This window comes from Dromiciops gliroides, chromosome 2 (genome assembly GCF_019393635.1).
Source record: "Dromiciops gliroides isolate mDroGli1 chromosome 2, mDroGli1.pri, whole genome shotgun sequence".
Lineage (NCBI taxonomy): Eukaryota > Metazoa > Chordata > Mammalia > Microbiotheria > Microbiotheriidae > Dromiciops > Dromiciops gliroides.
Window position 1 is genome coordinate 261,392,693 of NC_057862.1, and position 16,742 is coordinate 261,409,434.

Below are 16,742 nucleotides of genomic sequence, written 5' to 3' on the forward strand. Positions count from 1 at the left end.
GACCCCATTTGGGGTTTTCTTGGCAAAGATATTGACATGGGTTGCCATTTCCTTCTTCAGCTCATTTTACAGATGAGGAAACTGAGGCAAACAGGATTAAGTAACTTGTTCAGGGTCATATAGTTAGTAAGTGTCTGAGGCCAGATTGGAACTCAGGAAGATGAATCTTCCCAACTCCAGACCCAGCACTCTATGCACTGTGCCACATTCTTTCTTTCTACAAAGATTTATTAAGCACCAACATCATACTGTACCAGGTTATCAAGCATACAAAGACAAATGTAGTATAGTTCCTACCCTTGATGATACACATGCATATACAATGTTCTTCTTCTTTTTTCTTTTTTGTGAGGCAATTGGGGTTAAGTGACTTGCCCAGGGTCACACAGCTAGTAAGTGTCAATCGTCTGAGGCCGGATTTGAACTCAGGTACTCCTGACTCCAGGGCCGGTGCTCTATCGACTGCGTCATCTAGCTGCCCCTTCAATGTTCTTTTTTATCATAAAAGTATTTTATTATTTTCTAGTTACATGTAGAGATTATTTTCAATATTTGTTTTTATAAGATTTCTAGTTCCAAATTTTTCTCCCTCCCCCCTCCCCAAGACAGCAAGCAATCTGATATAGGTTATATACACACACTATATTCTTAATCACACTGGCTTGAAGTCCAGAAGATTCCATTTCTTACCTTTTTTGTCCTTGTACACATGCCTGGAATTCCCACCCCCTTCATCTTCACCTCTTGAAATTTCTAGTTCTCTTCAAGACTCAGTTTAAATGCCACCCCACTCAAGAAGCATTTCAGAATCTTCCCGGGGCTGTCAGTACCTTCCACTGTCCACCCTCCAAAATGACTTTTGTATTTATTTTTTGTACGTATTTGTTTTTGCTTATTTGTGCCTATGCCATTTCCCTCCAATAGATGCTACTCTCGTTGAGGTCAGTGTCTGGTTTTTTGTGTCTTTGTCTCCTACACCTACCCATTGCCAGGCCCATTGTTGGCATTTTAATACTTGTTAAATGGAATCAAATAGAAGTAGCTTACATTCTATGGATGGAGAAAGTTCTGTTGATGCTCTTTATTTTTTAGCAACAGTCATCACAGTGTCTTTGTCCTCACCCCCCACCTTTGAACCCTCCCTTGAAAGAAAGGGGAACAAAGCCTCTTTTCTAGTATGGCTCTTAAACCGGCTCTGAAGGGATCTTCAAAAGAAACATTTCATAAATGTTTTGAGTAGTGGCAGTTTTGTTGGCAGGAGCACATGTCTGCCCCACCCCCAAGGTATTGCTCTGAAGGGAACGGCATTTTTTTTATGTGTTTGTTTTAAAATGACTCTTGTTTTTATAATAATAGTCACAATGATAATAACTAGTATTTATAGAGAGTTTTACTGTTCTCAAAGAACATTACAAATGTTATCACATTTAGTCCTCAAAACTACCTTGTAAGGTTGATGTTATTATCCTCATTTTACAGATAAGGAAACTGAGGCAGATGGTGGTTAAGTGACTTGCCCAGGGCCACACAACTAGTGAGTGTGTCTGAAGGCAGGATTTGAACTCAGGTCTTATTAATTCCAACTCTATAACTCTATCCACTCCCTAGCTGCTCTCAATAGTTTCACTTTGCCTGCTATTTGGAAGGGAAGCTTCCATAGAGTAAGGTGATGGGACGAGAAGGGAAGGGCTCAATAGAGGTATGTAATGGTAGAGAATGGTATTATGTTTACCAAGTTAGAAAGGGCACTAGACTTGAAGTCAGGGGACCTGGATTAAATCATAGGTTTGCTGTTCACTACCTGTGTGACCTTGGGCAAGTGGCTTCCTCTCCCTGTGCCTCAGTTTCCTCTTGTTCCTGGGGCCATATTAATCAAAATATTTTGAGGAAGAGTAAATATAGCTGCCGTATTTTGAGGAAAATGACCAATATAATTCTACAGTTCACAGACAAATTGCACAAGAGGGTAGAATGAGGTTTGATTAGGAAGCATGGTCATGGCAGTTTGGGGTCCTGAGGGTCTGTTTGTTTACATTTATGTGTTCTCCTGATAGACGTCTACCCTTGGAATGGTGGTTTGGAGCACATTTTCTCCTCCAAGTTGGGTTATGATGCAAAGTTGCACTGGGTGTCAGCAGTAGCTGTAATCACTACCCCTCCCGAAGGGTGTGCCTTTGTCTAAGATTCCTGGCAGTAAGAGGTCACAGTTCCCTTCACACAATGGAACCCATAAGGGAAGAAGAGGGGCCTTAAGCCAGAGGGATCTAGTAGTGGTAGTATCAGTAATAATAATAACAACAACAATGGTAATCAGTTTAATAGTTTTGTTTTTAAATAGTCATTATTAATAAATTATTATTTTAGTTGTCTTTACATAGCACTTCAAGGTTTGTAGATCAGTTTCCTTGTAACATTCCTGTGAGATACATAGTGTAACTTAGCCCCATTTTACAGAGGAAGACACTGAGGCACCACAAGGTTAAGTGATACCCACAGCTACATAATTAATAAGATGGAATTTGAATCCAGGGGCAGCTAGGTGGCGCAGTGGATAGAGCACCAGTCCTGGATTCAGGAGGACCTGAGTTCAAATCCGGCCTCAGACACTTAACACTTACTAGCTGTGTGACTCTGGGCAAGTCACTTAACCCCAACTGCCTCACCAAAAAAGAAAGAAAGAAAGAAAGAAAGAATTTGAATCCAGGTCCTTTGACCCTATAGCCAGTGCTCTTTCTACACAGGGAGGAAATTCCAAGGGTGTCATTCATATTGACACTGTTGAATGTCCTTTTCCCTCAGGATCCCAGAGAAGGAGCTGATTCCTGGGATCATTAAGCAAGGAACAAATTGCTTGGAGTCCCAGGGTCAGGACACAGCAGGCAACAACCTGGTTGTCGTGGGGAGCTGCAAAGGGACTTCAAACAATCCTCTCATGACCCAGGTAAGCTGCTTGACCAGCTGGTGCCACCCTTCTGGGCTCTGACCTGAGACAGCCTCATCCCCCAGACAAAATGGGATGAAAGTATGAGAAAAGCTCTGGATGATGTTCCAACAACATGGTTGCTATGGAAAGGTGGGGCTTTTCTTCATCTAATCGTCTCTGTCTCCATCTATAACTATCACCTCCATTTCCCCAATAAGACCATTATCTTACTTCACACTAGGACTTTCTTCCCATGTGGTCCCCTTCCTGCTCTGTTCCCATCTCCCTCCTAGATGCTATCTTCTGGGTGTCAGTTAATACCCTACTTATATGAATCAGCCTGTATAAGCTTCACCTTAAAGGAAAAAAAAAAGATCTGTATGAGTACCACCAAATAAATGCATACACCCTTCATAATATGTATATGCTAGGACTCATAGAATCTGAGTTAGTGGAAGGAACTATTGAGAATTGAACCCAAGCATTCTGCTACATTCCCCCAATCTCTAGCTCTTTTGTATACCACCTGCCTCCCTAAATAGCCACTTTTGATATCTTGCATATTAACGTTTTATTTATTTGTGCATTTGTTTTTGTTTTTAGTGAGGCAATTGGGGTTAAGTGACTTGCCCAGGGTCACACAGCTAGTAAGTGTTAAGTGTCTGAGGCCAGATTTGAACTCAGGTACTCCTGACTCCAGGGCTGGTGCTCTATCCACTGTACCACCTAGCTGCCCCCACATTTGTTTGTTTTTAGCATTTTTTTAAAATTTTGAGTTCCAAATTCCCCTTCCCTCCTATCTTATCCATTGAGAAGGCAAGCAAAATGATATGAATTATACATGTAGAGTCATGCAAAACATATTTGAATATTAGCTATGTTGCAAAAAAAAAAAGAAAAAAATAGAGTGAAAAAGTATACTTCAATCTACATTCAGAGTTCTCTCTCTAGAGGTGAATAGTATTTTTCCTCATGAATCATTTGGAACTGTCTTAGATCATTGTATTACACAGAGTAGCCAAGTCTTTCACAGTTGATCATTGTTACAGTATTGCTGTTATTTTGTACAATGATAGTCTGGTTTTTCCATTAACTCTTTCTAATATAGGAAGTAATGAGCAGACACTTTGAAATTCCCAAAGCACTTATTACAGAACTCGAACTCTCTCTCTCCCCTCCCCCCCCACCATATAACTGTATGTATTATATATGGATCACAAAAAGTTGGACATGACTGAAATGATCGAAGAGCAAGATAGATACCTAGACACACAGATACATAGATACATAGATGACAGATATATATAGATAATGTATCTAACATATCTATATATGTATAGATAGATATAGATATGCACACACATACAAAACTCTTTGCAGAGAAAGATACTGAGATAAAAAACTAGATAGAGAAAGATATGTTGTTTTAGGGTCAGCTTCACATCAGCAAGGATTCAAGGGCAGGCTTCAGATAGGAGGCCTTAATGGACTGACTTAATGTAACCACTTGGTGCTGCTGTGGATTCCAGTTCTCACAGTCCTCTTGAAGGCTGTGACAATTTGGTCCTTTCAAACATTTTGCTTTAGTCATCTATGGACATAATCCATTCTGTGGTTGTTGAATAAATAGCCTTATTAGGGCAGTCAGTTGAGTGAACTACCCAGAGGTGGTAAACCCTGGAAAATCAATCGAGGAAAGCAAAATGCTTGGATGAGATTCTCCCACTGGTCAAATGGAATATTTGAAATGTTATAAGCACAGAAACAGAAAAATAACTATGATAAGTGTTGAGTATATTGTAAACCCATTTTGTTTACCTAAATAATATAAAAGATAAGTATGCCCTCAACAAGTCTTAGGCCTAATACTAACAATAAATTCTTTCTATTTTTTCTAACTTGTAAGGAATGGGTATTCAGTGATCCCCTTATCCGGCAACAGGACAAGTGTCTCTCCATTACATCTTTCTCTACGGGGTCCCAAGTCACACTGGAGGCCTGCAACCAGAAAGACGGCAGACAGGTATGTGGCAGCATGTAAATCTTAGCCTTTCTTCTACTCCTGTGGATGACTCTCTCATCCCAAGCCCAGACCACAGTTGTTATTATCATTAACAACATGAAATAAGATGAATAAGGCCTCCTCATGAGCAAAGTGCTGTGTGAGGGCCTCTGGAAACTTCAGGTCATGAGTGCTTTTGAGTAGACCAAGGTGAAGATTAAGGAATTATATTATTGAATGTTTGAGCTGGAAGGGATCTTATGCATCATCAAATCTACTTCCCTTATTTTTCAGACAAGAAAACTGAGGTTCAGAGAAAGGAAAAGACTTGTTCTGTTGTGATCAAAATAGTACCTTACATTTGTATTGAGCCAACCACTTAAAAATGCTTTCACAGACATTATAGTTCTTATTGTCACCCAAATCTCTCCTGAGGCTCAGCTAATGCTCTGATTAGTGAATAAGCCTCTCCCTGTCTCCCTTTCAGGATAACTACCATGTTGTAATGGAAAGAGAGCTGGACTGGGAGTCAGCAGGCTGATTTCTAATCCTGGTTCTATCATTAATCAGTCGTATGACTTTGGGAAAATCACTTCATCTCTAAGGGTCCTGGTTTCTTCATCTGTAAAATGTGGGGTTTAGAACTAGGTAATCTTGAAGGTTCCTTTGCAACCAAAGGTATAAAGGTTAATGTTTAACAACTATCTCTCCAGGGGAAAAAAGTATACCTGACATATTTTTAAGTTTAATCTGCATTAATAACACTTTAAATCTGGATAATCAATAGCTAAGTGGTGCAATGGATAGAACTCTGGACCTGGAGTCAGGAAGAGTTGAATTCAAATCTGGTGTCAGACACTTACTAGTTGTCATTTAACTGTTGGCCTCAGTTTCTTCATCCAAAAAATGAGCTAGAGAAGTAAATGGCAAATCACTCCAATATTTTTGTCACAAAAACTCCAAAGGGGGCCATGAGGGTCAGACCCAACTGATAAAACTAAATGACAAAAATCAACAAAACAATATAGCAAGCCCTAATTTGTAGTGTTTGCCAATTTCTAAGGTACAAATGCTAACACTGAAAATTTAACAATTGGCTCTCCAGAACCATTATAATCTGACTCTAGCACACCCCTGCCAGTGATAACTCTCAATTTCTATACTTCAAAGACCTCTTTTAATATACCTAGAGGCAGCTTGATGGTACAGAGGACAGAGTACTGGGCATGGAGTCAGAGAGATATAAATTCATGTCCTGCTTCAGACATTTACTTGCTGTGTGACCCCAGGCAAGTTGTTTAACCTTTCTTAGCCTCAGTTTCCTCATTTGTAAAAGGGGGATAATAATAGCATCCATGTCAGATTTTTTGTGAGAAGCAAATGAGATAACATATTTAATGTGTTTTGCAAGCCTTACAGCACTAAATAAATGATAGGTATTATTATCTTCATAGCACAGGTATTTTTAAGTTAAGCCAGACATCATTAACCCATTTTAGAGATGAGGACACTGAAGCTCAAAGGTGAAATGGTTTGCCCAAAATGACATCACTTGGTGGTGGCAGAGCTGAGAGTAAAACATTTGTCTCCTCACTCCAAGGCCAGGAATCCTTTTCCTGCTCCTACCTGCTATTTCTCCATTGCCTTCTGGATGCCCTCTTTGTGGTGGCTGCAACAAATATGAATGGCCCATGGGCCAAAACAGGTTGAGGAGTTTTGATAGGGACTTTCTCTCTCATAGGATCACACAGAATCTCAGAGTTGGAAGGGCCTCAGAGGCCACCTAATCCAACCTATAAGTGAACAAGAATCTCCTACATCATCTCAAGAAGTGCTCTTCCAGTCTCTGCTCTAAGACCTCTATTTAGGGAAAACCACTTCCTCTAGAGACAAAACATTTCACTTTTAGCATAGCTCTAACCATTGGAAAGTTTTCCTTCACATCTAGCCAAAACCTACCTTTCTTTAATTTCCACCCCTTCTGGAGTCCAAGCAGAACAAATCTTACCTATTTTCCTTCAAATACTTGAAGACATCTATCATATCCCCATTAAGCCTTCTCTTTTCCAGGATCAACAGCCCCTTTTCCCCTCAAACAATCCTCAGGGCTTTCAGCATCTTGGTTGCTTACCTCTGGCTGCCCTCCAGCTTATCAGTCTCTCATTGCACCAACCCCTTCCCTACCTTCCTTCCATTCCTTCTATAGGCCCTTCCTTCTAAATCCCAATCTATCCTGCTCCCTTCTAGCCCAACACACAAAGACATTCATTCCTATCCCTTGGTAGATGGAAGAAGCATTCACTATTTTTTTCATTGTATTTTAACTATGGACTCTCTATTACCTCCAGAGTAATCTTCACAGTCACGCCAGTGGTTCTCTTCTTTAAGGTTGAGGCTTTCTCCTTTCAAGACCTAGTATTTTTGGGGCAGCTAGGTGGTACAGTGGATAGAGCACCAGCCCTGGAGTCAGGAGTACCTGAGTTCAAATCCAGCCTCAGACACTTAATACTTACTAGCTGTGTGACCCTGGGCAAGTCACTTAACCCCAATTGCCTCACTAAAAAAAAAAAAAAAGTCCTAGTATTTTCCTCTTATTTCAAGTTCAGATACATTTAATTTAGGGTTTCCCCCCCATCACTTCCCTGGCTTCGGTTCCTGTACATACAGGAGTTGAGATGAAACCTGTGCCATACAACTCCATACAACAATATGACCTCTTGCCTTTTGGGCCAGGAAATTTCTATGTGTCCTTATCTGGATAGAGTTACTAGGTTCTCCAGGGGATTTTCCACCTAAGACCACAGACCCTTGTCCTTAATTTCTATCTTCTAACTCTTCATTTCCAAGTCATTTCAGATTTCACAAATCCAAGAACTGGTATACTTGTGTAGACAGATGAAGGCAGTGTGGTAGAGTAGAAATGCCAATGAGCTAGCAAACAAAACTTTGTTATTGAGTTATTTCAATAGTGTCCAACTCTTTATGACCCTATTTGGGGTTTTCTTGGCAAAAATAATGAATTAGTTTGTCATTTCCTTCTCCAGTTCATTGAAGAAACTGAGGTACACAGGGTTAAGTAATTTGCCCAGGATCACACAGCTAGTAAGTGTCTAAGACCAGATTTGAACTCATGAAGATGAGTCTTCCTGATTCCAAACCCTGTGCTCTGTCCACTGAGCCATCTAGCTGCCCAGCACACAAAATACTTGGATTCTAAACCTTGTACTAGTTGGTTATGTAACCTTAGACAAGTCATTTCCTCCTTCCCCCAATCTTTGATTTCCTCATTTTTCAAGCTGGAAGCTAAGATCTTTCTTACCTATCTCAAAAAGGTAGCAGGAGACCAAATTTAGATGTGAAAATGCCTTGAAAAAGTTGAAAAAATACCATACATGTTTAGGGCAGTATTTGTCTTCTGAGCTTCCTGGAATTGGTCAGTTGCTGGAAAAGTTGAATGAACTGGGAGAAGGCCAGTTGGCCTTGAAGCCTTCAACCTGGTAAAATTTCTACTGTAAGAGAAACCTTTGTGCCTTCCGGTGGCTGGCCAAACATAAAACAGTGGATATGACACTATCACTGGTAAATAATTGATGATAGGTTCTACAAAGACTTTTTTTTACTCAAGATCATATGGAAGATTTATACATTATTTAGGCTGGTAGGGAATGTCTACTCCAATCCTTCACTGGGGAAACTGAAGCCCAAAGAGGTTAAATAATCTATCCCAGGGGCAGGTAGGTGGTACAGAGGATAGAGCACCAGCCCTGGAGTCAGGAGTACCTGAGTTCAAATCCAGCCTCAGACACTTAACACTTACTAGCTGTATGATCCTGGGCAAGTCACTTAACCCCAGTTGCCTCACTAAAAAAAAATAAATAAATAGATATATAGATAGAAAGATAGATAGATAGATAAAATCTATCCCTGGTCCTGCAGCTATTTAGTGGCAGAACTAGGATTTGAATCCAAGACTCTTTCCTCCAAGTCAAGTGGAAACTACATAATATTGTGAATGTCAGAAGGTGGAAAGAGACACAGAGGATATCCTAGGGAATCAAGTGGTGCCAGCTGCTTCCTCTCAAACCATATGCTCTATTCACCATTGATTGATTGCTCTCTGATGTCCCCATACAAAAGTTCCTGAATAATTCCACTGAAGAATTGTCCCCATATCATATTTCTTGCTTTCTCGATGGGTGGAAAAGGGGGTAGAGGGAAGAAGAGAATTAGAACTGAAAATAAATATTTTAAATTAGAAAATAAAAGAATTGCTCCCTAAAATTTACATTCCCTTCTCTTCCAGAGACAAGGTTGTGTATAGCACTATAAATTGTGCAACATTGCAAATTTACCCTCCATTCCACCCAACAGTTTATTGGATAGAAATGCCAGTGTAGATTCCCTTCTGCCCAGCCCTTCCTCCCTAACCTTCACACTACAGTCACTCAGCTCTTACTCTCACAATTAATATAGGGGGCAGCTAGGTGGCACAGTGGATAGAGCACCAGCCCTGGATTCAGGAGGACCTGAATTCAAATCTAGCCTCAGACACTTAACACTTACTAGCTGTGTGACCCTAGGCAAGTCACTTAACCCCAATTGCCTCACACAAAAAACAAAAACAATTAATATAGATCATCACTGCTTCCCTACCTCTTTTCCTGGTTGCTTCACTAGCAGAAATTATAGCTTTACTCAGCCAAATGATATGGTCAGCATCAACCACTTCTTCCTAAGGAAGAGAGGTCTAAATGGGAGTATTCCCCTTCCCTAGATGGTCCAGTGCAATACTGGGCCTGGAGTCAGGAACACCTGAGTTCAAATTCTGCCTCAGACACTTACTAGCTGTATGATCCTGAGCAAGTCACTTCACTTCCGTCTGCTTCAGTTTGCCCAACTGTAAAATGGAGATAATAGCAGCACCTACCTCCCAGGGTTGTTGTAAGGATCAAATGACTCTCTGTCTCTCTGTATACACACACACATGTACATATATGTATGTATCACACACACATATATGTGTATATATACTGTTAGAATATTTTGAGTAACTGGCCTAATTTTGGGGGGGACTAATCTGTGGATGACTAATCTGGGGGCTTTTGACTGACTGGCTATCTGACTGCTATTAACTTAATATGGGCCATTTAAAAATTTCTTCACACTGCTCCCAAATTGATAAGCAAAAGATTAAGAAGCCTCTTAACTACATAATCAAAGCAGAGTTTATTTATGAGATACTATTTAAACAAAAAAAAATATAGGGAAATAAAACATACAACCTGATTGCATTCTGGGTGTCTCTTTCCACCTGCTGGGCCTGGAACTTTTTTAATACAATAAGGGCCATTACCACCTCTTGCCTTAGGGTAGTTCCACTTTCATTGCTCAGCTCCTTCTAACTCCATGCCCCTTTCACTTTGTAAATCCCCCTGCTTCTAACTTTCCTCTCCTTACTGCCACCGCTGAACCCCTGTGTTTCTCTCTCACCGACCTCTCCTTCCGTTCTCCTAGTGTTCCAGTGTCCTTCTGTTCTCTTAATCTTCGCTTTCTCCAACCTGGATTCTATGCTGACTGCTTTTGTGCTCTCCACTGCCTCCTGTTCTGTCTGTCTACTCCGTCAGTCTGCCCTCTGCCACCTTTGCTGCCCCTCTAATCTTGTCCGCTGGCCTCCCTTTTTTTTTTTTTTTTTAGTGAGGCAATTGGGGTTAAGTGACTTGCCCAGGGTCACACAGTTAGTAAGTGTTAAGTGTCTGAGGCCGGATTTGAACTCAGGTACTCCTGACTCCAGGGCTGGTGCTCTATCCACTGCACCACCTAGCTGCCCCCCGCTGGCCTCCCTTAATCTTGTCCTTCAGCCTCTCCTCCCTTCTTGCTCTTATCTTTTTCTCCTTTCCCCATCTCTTACTGCTCCAGCCTTTCTGCTCTCTTAATCTCATCAGCCCCCCTTAATCTTGTCTGCTGGCCTCTCCTCTGTTCTAACTCCCAGGTCTATATATATCTTTCTTCTCTCCACTCAAATATCGAGGCTTTTTGTGCCCCCACAGACCAAGCTAATCCGCCATGCTCAGGTGTCTCATGAGTATCATACCCACGGCTCCAGGGGCCATGCCCCCTGCTGTGTGCCCAGGGACCTCTGCACAGGCTATGGTAGAGGCTGGCCTGGACGAGCCCGGGATCTCCGGGATAGATCCGCTCAGGTAGGAAGGAGCTGGGGGCTTTTTCCCCCCAGTTGTCTGACCTGGCATCTCATACAGCCCACGGGGCTTTTTGGCTCAGCTGAAGCAGAGGGGGAGGGGCACCAGCACCTCCCACACAGAAGAGACCCTGAGGGCCTAAGGCTTTTTAATCTCAGCCCAAAGGTAGGGTCCCCAAATTAAAATAAATTTCCACAATACACATTTGTATGGATGGATGGATGTAAGTATGGTTGTATGCATGTATGTATCATATATATACATATATATAAAGATACTTAGCACAGTACCTGACAGTAGGCACTATATAAATGCTTATTTCCTTCTCTTTCTTCCCTAATCCTCTCCACCAAATCCTAGTACCACCCTCCCCTCCAAAATACTCATATTTTTATTGTAGATATTTTTCTTTTTTTGTTTGTTTTTTTTGGTGGGGCAATGAGGGTTACGTGACTTGCCCAGGGTCGCACAGCTAGTAAGTGTCAAATGTCTGAGGCCAGATTTGAACTCAGGTCCTCCTGAATCCAGAGCCAGTGCTTTATCCACTGTGCCACCTATATTTTTCAAAGATTTAAATGTTTAGGGGGCAGCTAGGTGGCACAGTGGATAAAGCACAGGCCCTGGATTCAGAAAGACCTGAGTTCAAATCTGGCCTCGGACACTTGACACTAGCTGTGTGACCTGGGCAAGTCATTTAACCCTCATTGCCCCACAAAAAAAAAAAAAAGATTTACATGTTGTTTCCCCCAAATAAAATGTAAACTCTTTAAGGTAAGGGAACTTGTTCATTTTTGTCTTTGTATCTCAAGCACCCAGCACAATACCCAGCACATAGAAAGTGCTCAAAAATGTTTGTTGGATTGATTGACTGAGGAGTAAGATAGGAGAACTAGATACAGAACTTGGCATTCCTTCCTACTTCCATCTTGAGCCATTGAGTAGCACTGCCCTCGAACCTAGGTCAAAGTCCCAAGTTTTCTCTTGGGTTTCTGATGACATCTCCTTCCATCCAAGTCATATTCCAGATGTTCTCCAGATGTTTTTCCTTCATTATTAGACTGGAGAAAACTGAAACACCAGGAAGTGAACTAAGTAGTTTGAGATGTCCCTGATGAATCTATAATGGGGCAAAGAAAGAAACTCAGCTCTCCACACTGCTCATAGCCTAAGCTGTCATCTTAATAAAGGTGACAGGGTTATTCCCATGGGAGAACTAAAAAAAATAATAAATTGACCTCATATTCATAGACACGTGGTACAAAAAGCAGGACTAGAGGGGAGGTGGTATCTCTTATTTTGGGAAGTGAAAGATTCAAATAGACTGAAATTTCATGCAATCTATAAAAAATGAAACTAAACTCTAGGGTGACTCAGAACCTTTAAGTAGTCTTTTCATTTTTAATAGTAGAGACTTTTTTGGAGGGGGAGGAGTGTTCCAGATCTGACTTTTATTGATACAGGGAACTCCAATATGGAAATTCTCTCCACTGATGTAGGTCTCCAAATAATCTTATAGAATTGTCTGAAGGCACAGAAAGTTGGGTAACTTTTCCATAATCACAGGGTAAGTATGTGTCACAGGCAGGATTTGAATGTAGGATGTCTTTTTAGCTCTGGACTGGTCTTCTACCACACTGCCTCTCCTAGCAGAAATCTAGTCTAAGTGATGGGTGAATAAACAGGTCAGTGAACACGTCACCCACTAAAGGTTAATGCTAGACAGGTTGTCTTCAGGGTCTTAATGCATTTTTAAAGACTTTATAGTTTAAAATAGCACTCAGACTTATGGGACACCCTGGATATGGGTCACAAAGTGATTCTAAAACTGGGAAGGAGAGTGTGGTGGTAGACATAAACAAGATGTGCCATATAAGTGGCCAGTTATGGTTACTTTAAAAAGAAAAATCTGCTTTTCTCTTTTCTTCCCCCTTACTAGAAATGGAAGATGAAAGGTACTTTTATCCAGCACTTTGTCAGTGGCCTCTGTTTGGAGAACCAATCCCCACAGGTGGTGACCGGACTGTGCCAGGCAGATTCACCTGCCCAACAGTGGGAGCTAATGCAAGCCACATGATGGTAGCCCCAGGGACCTCATCACTCCTTTTTGCATGAGACTTTGGGGCTGGAATGGGGTTAGGGTGGGGGAGTTTCAAGCTGGGTTGTTTTCATCTTGTCAATGTTTCTGTTGGGATCATCAGCAAACATCGCCACCATGTTAAATGTTTTTCCAAAGCTCATGTTGGGGGAAGGAGGGAAGCAGTGGCATGTCCATAGACTACCTGCCCCTAGCAGCTCTACCTGTACTCCTAGCCTTACTCCTGGTAGAGGAAATGGTAAGGACTGTAGACTGTGACTGGCAGAGTTGGGGGGTGGCACTTTGCCTTTTTCTTATTTCCCATCCCTATAGACATCCCTGACCCTAGTGCCTCCAGGCCTAGTCTACTCACAATAAGGGATGATGGTTTGTATGTGACCATGTGGGTGATGTTGTTTTGTGGGGACAGGAAGGTCTAATTCCTTCTCTGTGGTGCAGGTGGCTCCTGACTGGGGTCCTAGGCTACAGAAGGAATATAAGATAATGGGATGGGAAGGGTGGAAGAGAATCATGCCATGGGGAAGAAATGACTGAAAAAGGGGATGACCACCAGGTCATGGGTGGAGGATGAGGGGGAAACCCAGGGTTATCAGTGTAGAGTTTGCACAAGAGAAAGCCAGGATCACCGTGGGATGCATAAAATGTGTAAAGAGGCAACCCCAGAAAGATGGAGAAGATGCTAAAGGGCGTAAGATAAAGAAAAGGTAAAATCCCAACTAAGACCCTTTCCTTTAGAGGTAGTTTCTCCCTTGTCAACACCACCCTTGCTCTTCTGAGTTGAGAGCTACTAAGAGAATTGTGCTACAATTCCTTTCAGGTTGGAAAAGACCATTTAGTAAGACTGCTTAGAAGGTCAGTTCATTAAACTGGTACTGGTGACTCTTCTGTTAGGGCTTGGGCAATTTCCCCTTGGCATCAAGTTCTTAACCTCTATTTCCTATGCTGAAATCCTCTAGGACACTAGTCTCCAGATTTTTTTGATCCTGCATCCTTATAAGTTTAAAAAAGAAAAACAACATCCCCTTTTTAAATAAAATAATAGGCATGGCATTCTAGGGAGAGGGGAGGGGTTTTCAATGGCACCTATGCATCTGCTACTATGGGTACTGAGGTGAGGGTTAAATTATAACTGCTCTGAGGGGCTGACATGTTGTACTATGGTGAGTGAAGGGTTGTGTTGGAGACAAGCCCCATGATTGGCTACCATGAGGAGGATGGGATTTGACCCATCTTCCCACCTTTCCATTGGCTCCTTTAAGTCAAGCCTTCCCCATCCCAGCTCCTTTGGGATCATGCCACACACCCCACTTTGGCAACAACTGCTCTTGAAAGGAGCTGGACCTTGAAAGAGTTTAAGTGACTACTAACATGTGCATCCCAGCTCTACTCCCCACCAGCCACTTTCCCCCATCCTCCACCTATGTCTTGTGCCTTCTGAAAGGTCACTTGTCTTTATAAGGAGGATGGGGTAGAAGGAATGCAGCTCCTTTGCATGGTATGAATAACACCTCTCTCCTTTCAGAAGCCCCAAGGCTACTCCAAGCCCTGCTGTTATTGAAGGACTGATATAGAAGAGTCAACCTTGGGAGCTCTGCTTGAGAAAAGAAAGCTCCCACTTCCTTCCCTCCCCTACACCTTGGCCTCCTTTTAGAGTTCCTCCTCTTCCCCTCCACAATTTCATCCTCATATCGAGCCAGGAAGGGGTTCTCTCTGGTGGCCAAAGGTTGTGTGTCTACTTCACAGTCCCTCATGATTCTTCCCTTAGAACAAACCTGCATGTGGCTGCCTTCCTCCTTGGTTTAGGCATCACCCAGGTACTACAAGGGCCCAGCAAGAAATATAGCTTTGTCCAGCTCTAGACCTTTCTATATGGAAAACACAAGCTCTTCTTGAAATGCCCTCATTTTGCTTTCTTTTTGATGTCTATCCCACACTGAGTTGTTATCACATGAACTCCCTGGCTTGGATCGTTCATTTGAATGGTATCCAAAGGTTCTGTAATTGCAAATCTCCATGTTGTAGGGGAAAGCATCTCAACAGGTTTTTCTTTTTCTGAACTCGTTGAGAGGATATTCCCCACTTTAGGGGAATGATGTCAGTGTCCTACCATACTTATGTTATAGGAATGTGTTCCCAGCAACTCCACCTGGGGATGGGCATACTCATGTTGGTCCCATACCTCTCAGCCCACAGTATGACATTTGGTGTGGGGCAATGTTTACCCATGGACCTCCAATGTTAAGTGTGATGTTGCTTCATCCATCTTTGTCCCTCCTGGTGAATTAACACTTCCCAATCCAGTCTAATCTAATCCAAGTTCATTCAACAAACATGCATTATGCTCCTACTATGTGCTCTCAACTCAAAGGACAGCCTTCATTTGATTTGGACCACAGGTTTAGTATAAAAATAAAGTTCTAAAGCATCTCAGGTTAGGTTGTAGGATACATAAACAGCCTTTATGTAGAGTTTGGATTGATGTGATGAAAAAATACTGCTATGTGATGAGTTATTTCCAAGGATTACAAATTTGTTCCTAGTGGTCACGTCAGAAGGCTCAGAGCTGCTTTGTTTTTGTTCTTCTTGATCAAAGCATGTGCTACTTAGCTGTCCTTGAGGAACTCGTCTCTATGAACGTCTGGAATAAAACCCTTCTCAAACACGTGTGCACCATCTTCCTTAGCTCCCAGTTCCCACATCGCCTCTAAACTGATGTATGTTCCACCTTGCCTAGGACTACCTGACCTCTTGGTTGGCAATCAGCTGCTTCTTGCACTGATTTTTCTTGGTGACATCCCCAATGTCTTTGAGTGGGATTCCCATAGTGGTTTGCAAGTGACATTATTGATTGCTGCATAATTCCTGGAGCCAAGTGGAGGAGAGAAAGTTTGAGAATAATGATGATGATGATGATGATAATAAATGATACCTTGCAACAACAATAAGTGGCATCTTGTTTGATTCTCACAACAGTAACACGAGGGTGGTATCACTGTCCCCATTTTATAAGCAAGGAAGCTGGGACATAGGTTAAATGACCTACACCAGGTCACACAAATGTGGTCATGTTAAGGTCAAAACAAAAACCTGACTTTCCTTCGGGGTTGAAAGATGGCAAAATGACCCTGGCCCAGGGAGGATCTGTACAAGGTCATTATAAGGTCAGGACTAGGAACCATCTACCAACTCCAAGCCCTGTATTCATTCTATTCTATTACATTGGATAGGAGTATGCTGCAAAAGGAAACTCCAAGGTCCCTATGTGGTCCCTTTAAATCTAACAGCAGCAATAGTAAGGAAAGGGGTGATCTTTGGGGATCTGAGGAGAGGGAATATTGGGGCTGAGTGCAGCGAGGTACCTCACAGGTTGAATTCTGATACCTTTGAGGGGACAGGATCATTGTACCTGTTTTGTATTTTTTGGTTTCCCCCTTGTTAGGAGCACGGGGAAAGTTAGAATATAGGTGAAGCACTACAAACTTGACATCAATCAAGATGGTTTCCTGATTGGCCAACCACAAGCAT

General features: G+C 42.0%; 1 protein-coding gene across 3 annotated transcripts in view; it reads left to right on the plus strand.

Annotated features, from left to right (window-relative positions):
• The window catches only part of GALNT16 (polypeptide N-acetylgalactosaminyltransferase 16), a 122,274-nt gene extending 106,115 nt beyond the window's left edge, over positions 1-16,159 (plus strand). For 2 of the 3 annotated variants that reach the window (XM_043988427.1, XM_043988429.1), the window contains exons 13-15: positions 2,800-2,941; positions 4,830-4,946; positions 13,059-16,159. In XM_043988427.1, coding sequence (XP_043844362.1) covers positions 2,800-2,941; positions 4,830-4,946; positions 13,059-13,196 — 397 coding nt within the window. In that variant the 3' untranslated portion in view covers positions 13,197-16,159. The remainder of the gene's footprint in view (positions 1-2,799; positions 2,942-4,829; positions 4,947-13,058) is intronic. The other variant, XM_043988428.1, reaches the window with a different exon arrangement.
• Positions 16,160-16,742: the final 583 nt, after the last annotated feature.